Source organism: Clinocottus analis, unplaced genomic scaffold (genome assembly GCF_023055335.1).
Source record: "Clinocottus analis isolate CAN_PGR_092001 unplaced genomic scaffold, fCliAna1.0.p SCAF_41, whole genome shotgun sequence".
NCBI classification, from domain to species: Eukaryota; Metazoa; Chordata; class Actinopteri; order Perciformes; family Cottidae; genus Clinocottus; species Clinocottus analis.
In genome coordinates, this window is record NW_027176165.1 from 15,001 (window position 1) to 25,023 (window position 10,023).

A 10,023-nucleotide genomic window follows, 5' to 3' on the forward strand; every position below is an offset into this window, starting at 1 on the left:
GTGTGCCCTGGAACAAGGGTGGCCACATGTTTCTTGTATTCTTTCCTTTAAAGGAGGATCAGCAACTTCTTTAAACGCATGTTTTCTGACACAAAACATTTTTGGAAACATCCCTAAATGTGGATTAAAGCAAACTGCTGGATCTCTATCGCATCGACTCTGCGTCTCTCCAGTGGAAACTGGTCCTCAGACCTCAGAGGCAGCCGGCGCTGTTCGGAGACGACCCCCCTCATGGCAGCGCTCACTCCGTGCGTTAGACCTCGATTAATATTTCAATATCTTCTGGCCAGAATCACATCCCGTTAGAGAGCAGAGCCTCGCAGACATGTGAGAACATGAAGCAGCGGAGCGACAATGTGAGAAAGAAACGCTCAAATCTGGAGGGCCGCCGACGCTGCATCACTCACACCAAACGACTTTTACTGAAGTGTATTGATACAGATTGTCATCTTCAACACATCTGAATCTTTTCTCTGGTGAAACGTTGTGATATTCCACTCAGATATGCGCATGGAGCAGCGAGCCACGCCCTCCCAAAGCCTTTTCTGAGCAACGGAGCAAATGACCCAAAAAAGTGCTCGCACTTCAGGAAATATGTGCTGATGCAGAATACGTCTGCTTTTCATCTAGTTTCATCTTCTTCTTCTTCTTCTTCTTACTTCTGTCTCCACAGTAAACAACTTGGTTAAGGAAACACGACTCCTTGGTTACCTTTCAGGATTAAAATACCTGCTTTACCTGCTTCTGGATTCAAATATCTAAGTTGTTCCTGACATTACAATAAGTTGTGTTGTTGCTGACATTACAATAAGTTGTGCACCTTCACTCCCCCCCATGAGGTTGCTGTTTACTCCTGGTTCACTCTTACATACAAATGAATTTTGTGGGAAATCCTAATTACAGCACGTTGATTTTCTAAGGTATTGCTACGTATTGCCGAGCTAAATCCTCATTGTACACTTTGCTCTGAATATGATGTGGTCATTTGAGCCGTCTATCTATATTATTGGTAGTTTTGTGTCATTTGATCATTGGCACTTCATGACCGTATCAGCAAATTACAACATCCAACATCTTTGGTTAAAAGACGATCAGCAACTGCAATGGCAGAAGCTACTGAGGACCGATCCATGAATACACACATTGACTCTGATAGTCAGTGAAGACAACACAGTCCTCTCCTTCTTGTCGTCTGACACTTCAGTTCCTTCCTTTGAAGTCTTCATATGTTGTAAAATGTACTGATGTGTTGCAGTAAACTGTATTGTTCATCATTTATACCTTTTCTACTTTGTGTTCAAAAGAAGAAAGAGAGACAGCAAAAGTGGACAATAACCATCTTTTCTTTCCTTCACAGGTCGTCCTGTTGAAGAGCTTCATCCTGAGCCCTGCTGACCGCCAACACAACCACCCATTCACAGCTTCATGAGTGTGTGCACATAACCTCCACTCCACCTCTGTGTGTGTGTGTGTGTGTGTGTGTGTGTGTGTGTGTGTGTGTGTGTGGCACCATGCTGTGGACAGTGATACTAGCGCTGCTGGTGCTTCTGCTGCTGCAGACTCAGCTGTCTGTGTGCTTAAGGGAATTACGCAGCAGGGGTTCCAGCTCCCCTCCTTCCTCCCCTCCTTCCTCCCCTTCGTCGTCCTCTTCCTCCTCTTCCTCTTACAATGCCACCCAGCTGCGGCTGCCCGGAGCGATTATTATTGGCGTGCGGAAAGGCGGCACCAGAGCCCTGCTGGAGATGCTCAACCTGCACCCGGACGTGGAAGTGGCGAAGGCCGAGGTAAATGACTCATGAATGTGCAACCGCCAGTGCTGGAAAGTAACTGAGTAGAAGTACTCTAGTACTGTGTGTAAGTACAGTTTAAATATACCAAAGTTAAGTATTCCTATGTATACTACATTATACTTTGACTCCATTACGTCTCACATTGAAATGTTGTACTACTTATCAACCATATAGTTACTTTCTAGATTAAAGGAGCGGTGTGTGGGATCTAGTGCCACCCGGTGGTGAGGTTGCAGATTGCAGCCGATTGATTAATCCCCCCCCCCCCACCCCACTCCTCCCTTTCCACAAAATGACAAGTTTTCATCTGAAGCTCAAAACCTTCACATTGTGGGTGAAATGAATTAGGTCTGCAAAGTAAGTCTGCAAGTATAATTGTATGATTCTAGTACTTTACTGAAGTATTTCTATTTCAGGAGTGGTTTACAGCGATGTGCTGAAACAATCAGTCCATTAATCAATTAGTCCATTGATTGTAGCAAATCACACCATTTTATGACAATTTATGAACCTTAAAGGTTACCACATTAATAATTAACAGTGTGAAAGAAACCCTTCTACAAAATGAGTGCTTTTAGTTTTTTAGTTTGTCCTCCAATACTTCCTGTGCCTTCGTTTAACGTTCACTTCTACAAGACTGTTGGTCACAGAGAACGCAAGAGAAGATCTCCTTTCATTTTGGCTCAAAGAATCCACCAAGAATTCTTCAGGGAGAAGTAATTTAAACTCATATGAAACCTTTAAATCATACTTTAAGGAAGTGAGAGCCAGCTGCAGATACTCAGAACAAGTTTAGACATTAGAGCGAGCTGACACGAGTTAATACACACAAATACACACTGACACACACTGACACACACTGATACACACTGATACACACTGACACACACTAATACACACTGACACACACTAAGATCAGTTTGGACAAGAAGGAGACGAACTGAAAAGAGCTCATTGTGTCATAGAAACATTTCTCTCACATCCTCTCAGTCCCATCAAGGCGGGAGACGCTGCAGGGTTAGTTTTGTGAAAAAATAATACACAATAAGGTGTTTACTGAACTACTTTGTCTATTTGCGTCTGTGTAAATATCCTAAATTCACGAAATGTTACCATCACCGCCTGGAGATAACATTTTAGAAAACTCGTAAAACAAAACAGAAGTTCCATGTGTCTGTTTGTTAAACTTTAGGTTCATGATGCCTCCTCAAGACGTTTTATGGACACACAGCGTTTTCTTCCCCAGCGCAGGACCAATGAAGGAGTGTCTAATCTAATCAAGCCTGCCTCCTCTGTCAGGTGCACTTCTTCAACGTGGAGGAGCACTACCGCCGAGGCCTGGCCTGGTACCGAGCCCAAATGCCCCTCACGCTGCCCCAGCAGCTGACGGTGGAGAAGACCCCCGGCTACTTTGCGTCCCCTCAGGTTCCCTCGCGCGTCTGGGACATGAACCCGGCCGTCCGCCTGCTGCTCATCGTCCGCGACCCGGCAGAGCGGCTGGTCTCCGACTACACCCAGGTCCTCCACAACCGCCTCACCCGCCACAAGCCCTACCAGCCGCTGGAGGAGCTCCTGATCCAGGAGGGCCACGTTGACCCCGGCTACAAGGCGCTGCAGCGGAGCCTGTACCACCAGCACCTGGCCCGCTGGCTGGAGATCTTCCCCAGGGAGCAGATCCACGTGGTGGACGGCGACGCGCTCATTCGGGATCCCTTCCCCGAGCTGAGGAAGGCCGAGAGGTTTCTGGACCTCCAGCCCAGGATAAGCCCCGACAACTTCTACTACAACTCCACCAAGGGCTTCTACTGCCTCCTGTCCGCCGGCCACGACAAGTGCCTGGACGAGTCCAAAGGCCGGCCGCACGCGCCGCTCAGCACGCGGGCCTTCAAGAAGCTCTGCCGCTACTTCAGGAAGCCCAACAAGACGTTCTTTGAAATGGTGGGGAGGTCGTTTTCCTGGTGCTGATCCAGCTGCGACGAAGCAAGCGCGGAGACAAAACACCCCCAAATAATGCCGACACATTCAGGGACCCGGCGGCGGAGAGGAAACTGAGCTTTGTGTGTTTTTGTAGGTAGACGAGTGGAAGGATTTCTGTCATGGACATCTCTTGTTGTTGATACCGACTCAGGTGTAAATGTGGCCAACTAAAGCGGCACATGCTGTGTGTGTGTGTGTGTGTGTGTGTGTGTGTGTGTGTCTGTGTGTGTGTGTGTGCCACCACCATATCGGTGCCTCTTTGGATGGATGGACTCACGCGGCCGTACACACACTCGAGAGCAGAAATCACAACAAGCTGCTCGTAGACTCTGATGTGTGACGTGAAATAGTGTTGAAGAGGTTGTTGAATTCATTTGAACTCCAATTGCATCCAGATGAAAAGCAAATTGAGGTTCGATTTGGACAATTTTTAAACTCCCCTCTTTTTATTTTGGACAGTTGTGAGATGTTTGTGTGCTTGTTGAAATGTTTTACTTGAGTTTTTCCGTTAATTAACTTCATTCTTTTGTTTTTCAAGACTTTTAGAGAAACTTTAACTGAAAATACCTTCTTTTTTTAACTTTTTTGAAATAGGCCAATGTAGTACTATCTAACGGGTTTGTGTTTTTTTTAAAATAATTTCTTTTTTTTTATATAAAGATGTCCTTCAAATAAATGTATTCAGTCCAAGAGTCTCCTGTTTGGTGCCAGACTGCAACGACGGTTTCATGGGTTTTAAAACATCAAACATAAAGACTCTTAACGTGCATGAAGATGTTCTCCGTCAGAGCCGATCCAACACCTTCTTTACATGGACGATCAAAGGACGCCTGCATTCCTGATGTTACTCCTGTCAAGGTATTAACTCAGTTCCTCCAGCGCGCCGTCACAAATCGCTCCTGTGAGGCCTCCCGAGTCTCTTTATCCAGAGACAGGATGGATTTCTACACTTAATTCAGCTCATTAGATCAGACTGACGTGTCATGACATCAGAACATTTGTGATTATGGGATTAAAGGAGCGGTGGACTGTTTTTAACCCAGACATTGTTTTGGTTTTATGTGAGACTCGCTGCCTCACGCTCCACCAGACAGGAAACTCTGGTTCAGGCCTTGGCGACTGCAAAAAGAAGTCTGATTAAGTCCATGAGAAGATGATCTCAAGATGTGTTGACAAGACACATTGTAGACATGAGATTATCTCTCAATCCATAGTTTCAACTCTTCTTCAATACATCACGGTGTTCGTTTAGTAAATGATGGTATTTATAGTCCAACAGACCATAAAGCAGGGTTTGCTTTAGGGGCGGGGCTACAAGGTGATTGACGGGTCACTGCCACAGCGCTGTCCGTGTTTTTGTCTTATCTTTAATCAGCGTAAGTTCCTCCTCCACCAACTCGTGTCTCAGAAACAAGATGGCGACAGACAAAACGTCAAAGTGAAGGCTTGCAAACAGCTGTCCATGAACACATTTGATGAATAATGCCAATATCTTGAAGCTCAAAGCGACGTTTTCAATTCAACATTCAAGGAAAATTCTCACAACTGTGGAGCTCCAATTTTTTGGCCCTTTTTTCTATTTTGTTTGTTAAATCAAATAGAAAGAGCTCGCCACACACCAAATACTCTTTGTGATATTATTTAGATGTAATCCAGCCCAAAGTATTTAAATATTGCATGTGTTTGACCTGAATGAAAGCTGTGCAGGAGACGTCTTAATGTTGGAGGATTTACCTTCGTGACACAATGGACCAGCTAGTTTCTACACGATTTACCCAAACACAGGTTTTTATCTACGGAAGCCCATTTTCGCGACAAAGAAATAAATAAATAATTATATATATATATATATATATATATATATATATATATATATATATATATATATGTATATATATATATATATACATATATATCATAATTATGACAACAACAACGAAAAAGTCATAATTATGACAAAAAAAATTATAATTTTTTTGTTTTGTTTTTAACTTTTTTTAATTTTTGGCATAATTATAACTTCTTTTTTGTGGCGAAAATGGGCTTCCATATTTTTACTGAGGATGGTTTCAGAAAAAACTCATCAGTCAAACATTAAGACGACATCAAGAGTTTTCTGTTTTCAAGAACAAGATTTAACTTAACATGATATTAAAATAATGTTGAAAGTATAATATTTGGCATACAGAAGATATATTTGTTTTTATCCTCGGACTTTGATGAGTAAAACGTAACAAACGCTTTTAGATTTAATTTCAGGTGGAGCGGTGACTCTTGTTGCAGCATCCAGCAATAAAAAACTCAGTTTTAAAAACTTTTCATTACCAGAAACATTGCAGAAGAGAATAGGAGCTGAAGGCTGACCTCTGGCTGACCTCTGGCTGACCTCTGGCTGACCTCTGGCTGCCCTCTGGCTGCCCCTCCCCACCGTCCTGAGGAGAAAACGAGAGAGTAAACAAACGAGTCTCGCTCTTGAAGCTGTGTCTCAGCTGTGTCTCTCGTGTGTTCCCTGCTGAGGCTGCACGGCGCTCACGTGGACCAAACATCTCATCTGATCACAGACATCTTCGCCGCATGCGTTGGGGTTCCTGGGTTCGCGGCGGCTTCCTAACCGACTTGGTCTGGTGGCGTTTCTGTGCATCTGCTCCATCTGCAGGGATCGGATGCTTCTGTCCGTCACATTTCATGCATCCCGTTGTTTTAGGTGCTTTCGTTCTCTGATCAGCCAAGATGGCCGTCTCTGCTCGTGCTGACGGTAATCCACATTTCCCACCAAAAGGTGTGTGTTTTATCACTCCCAAAACCCTGTAATGGACTAATACAATACGGGGGTGAGTCGTAAATGAGTGAGCACTTTCGCACTTCCGGTTCCCACTCTGAAAGTCTGAGTTTTTTTTCTATAGGCATAATGGGTATAATCTATAGGCCCCTCTAATCCCGGGAATAGTCCGGACTGGAGGTAGACTAGAATCACAATCAGCTCTAATGGCCATGTACATTTTCACGTACATGGAGTTTGACTCCGGTATTTTCTTTGCTCTTCGTACAAATACAAAAGACAAATATAAAAGACAAAAAAAGAGACATTAAACATTGCTATGGCCTGTTACACCGGGTTTTCATGATGAATACCAATGACAACGAACAAATGCTGATCGTAACCTCTGAAGTCCAACGCCAGATGTTGTCTTCTATGCAGCAGGAAAAGTGGCCCAATAGTTTAGTTTTGGCCACACGAGCGCTTCGTGTCCGCCAACTTCTCCTCTCGCGTCACCAAGAGACGACACTGGTGGTTGTGAGTGAAGTGTGACGCATGCGTGAGATGTTTGCCCTCGAGACTTTTAGTTTTAGGCAACAGGAAAAGTTCATGATTGGAGTTTGAACAACCCTGTGCTGGTAGGAAGCTTCTCCACATGCAAAATGTGAACGGGCCAAATGTTAAACTAAAAGAGTCCGATGTGAGGTTTCCTTCATGGGTCCACGGAGCGAAAGTGGAGTTATGCTGCTCTTGTTGGAGTCGTATAATCAGATTATCAGATGATTTATCTGAGTCACTCCACCTCTGAGTCACAAGTGAGCAAACTAAACTTTGTTTCAATCACAGTTTTCTGCCCCGTCGCCCTCGCAGCGGCGTGTTCTTCTGCCGCCTCGTCACTCATCGCTTCCACATCGTCTGCAGCTCGTACAACAAAGACACTTTCTGACACTTACAGGCAACGCGAGCTGCAAAGGACACATTTAGCGGCGTGAGACGCCGAGGTGTGAACCCGGAGTTCAACTGCTTCATGTTTCTGTCAGGGAATAACAGTGAAAAGACTTCTCAAGAGCGATCATGGAAATAAAGAACTGCTGCAAGAGCAAGGTTGTTCAAGATGGATACAAAAAGCTTACATATGCAAGCTGAACAAAAAGCATGCATTTTACATTTTGGGAAATATGCTCGTTCTTGCTACTTCTTTAATGTGAAGCTGTCGCCATGAGCAGGTTAGCTTAGCTTCACATAAAGACTGCAAACAAGGAGTCTGCAAAGGGAAAGCGCATCTGGCCCCGCCCACCTGGAAGCTTCTTTCTCTGCCGAGCCAAGAAGGCGTTTGGCACGTACCGTTTGCTCACACCGTTGTTACACTCTGACCACACTTTGTGAAACAGTCACAAAATGTAACCTCTTGGTTTTAGTGCACATCTTTGAGCAGATCTTTTTTTTTTCTTGGACAACATTACGTTACAAAAACAAATGTCAGGTTCTGGCAACAAAAACACGTGTTCAGCAGAGGAAACACATATTGGTGCCATTACACTGAGGTGACAAAACCTACAACAACACACGGTTTCAGCAGAGACCACAACACAAACGGAACAACGTGTGTGTTAAATGTAAAGATAAGCAGATAAGGAGCGTTTACGTCGCAGTGACGGTTGACACTGTTGAGGATACAGTCATTTTAACAAAGAACAGATGGACAAAACCTGATAAAAAAGAGGGAGGGAAAGAGGGAAGTTTTCAAGGTCGGAGCGCCAAGTGTCTTCAAGAGCAGTTGAAAGCATCATCAACCTTTGGAAGAAAAAAAATCATCACTTGCAACACAATTACAGCAAAAGAAATGATGAAAAGAGGAAACAGCAACAACACGACAGTCGTATTTCAGAGTTGAGTAGCAGACAGTGAATGAAGATCATCACATGGTTCTGCCCTCGGCCATGCTCACCACGAGAGGACATCATGGGAAGCTGTTCAGATGACTGCAACCTGTGTGTGTGTGTGTGTGTGTGTGTGTGTGTGTGTGTGTGTGTGTGTGTGAAGTGATGCATTTTAAGGGGGCTTAACGAATGAGAACTGAATACTGACGTTCATCTCCATCTTGATTGGTGGTTGTGTCTTTATAGTTGGCACCAGAACATTTCATTAGCATTTACTTTTCATCGTTTTTTTGTAATGATTAGATGTATTCTTCATATACTGTATGTTCACAACCAGCGCCCAATCACAAACACAGGCGTGCTTCAAAGCTGCAAAAATGTATTTCAGAATCCTCATCGTTCAACAAAGTTTTGAAGTATGCAGTCGTCTTGAAGTGGAAACAAGGCCTTGACATGACAAATAAAATCCAGTGTAGCCATTATTGCATCTGAGATTGTGACTTAATGTCAGTTGATACAAATCAATAGTTTCTCTAGTTTCACTGAAGTGTTAAGCGGTAAATATAAATTCCTTTTTTTAAATCTCTTAAGCCATCTCAGTGGAATATTGTGACTAAAATAGATTAGACCAATTAAATCCTAAAACAAACCTCATGCCATTACATGTTTTTTGCCACAAGTATAACATTAGATTTAATATCAATCTGATTTTTGTAATTATTTTTGCAGTTTAAAAAAGGCTAATGCTAAAGGAAACATGGACTACTAGCATATTTTGAGAAACTGATGTTACCACAATGTTGATAACACCGTTTAATTTGCTTAATGTAGCTTTTAAAACTATTTTCTGTAAATATTTGCTGTATGGTGAAGATCTGGGTGGCTGAAGGCAGAATAATATCTCCTGTAAATGTCTTCAGGAATCAGGTAAAGGTGTTATTGTGAATGGAAGTGGCTCCCCCTGCAGGACAAGTGCTGAAATGACACTTAAAAAATGTTTTGTTCATGTATTACAGTCCTAACACAAGATTAATCATATTCAAAACTGCAAAAACAAATTCCAGTAGTGGTTTCAAGCCAAGGATGACACGCAATGGGTATTTATTCAAAGAAAAATATGTAAATTCCCTGAACACATAGCTTGATGGACCTGTTTACTTGAAAAAGGTAATGACTCAAAGCCGGGACATTTCAGTTTGTGCATACATTTAGGTACTGTGAATACATTTTTAGAGCACAGATATGGTTCAACCCATTTCCAAATATCAGGGCACCAACTATATAGACGTGACAACGGCTCCACGGGGAGGCGAAGACGGCAGGACGGATGTCGCCTGTTCACAGCAGCCAAGGAAGAAGTTTAACACATTTGCTGAAGCGCTATAGACACTAAACACTGGACAGAGGGTTGCAATAACTACTTCTCAATGCAGCTTCATGTCTGATGTAAACAAAACAAACTATTGATACATCACTTTGCATGTGCAGTTCCAAATATTACAGTATGTCAAGAGGGGGAAGCACCATCTCACATTTCGCGGTTACCCATTTTCCTACCCCCCAAAAAACTCTTTAGAAACATAGTAAATATTGTAACTCCAAAAAAATAACCACAATA

General features: G+C 43.2%; 1 protein-coding gene across 2 annotated transcripts in view; it reads left to right on the top strand.

Annotated features, from left to right (window-relative positions):
* hs3st1l2 (heparan sulfate (glucosamine) 3-O-sulfotransferase 1-like 2) overlaps positions 1-4,457 on the top strand; it is a 19,457-nt gene extending 15,000 nt beyond the window's left edge. The window contains exons 2-3 of one of the 2 annotated variants that reach the window (XM_068598908.1): positions 1,358-1,784; positions 3,090-4,457. In XM_068598908.1, coding sequence (XP_068455009.1) covers positions 1,512-1,784; positions 3,090-3,755 — 939 coding nt within the window. In that variant the 5' untranslated portion in view covers positions 1,358-1,511 and the 3' untranslated portion in view covers positions 3,756-4,457. Of the gene's footprint in view, positions 1-1,345; positions 1,785-3,089 lie in introns of those variants that run through there. The other variant, XM_068598909.1, reaches the window with a different exon arrangement.
* Positions 4,458-10,023: the final 5,566 nt, after the last annotated feature.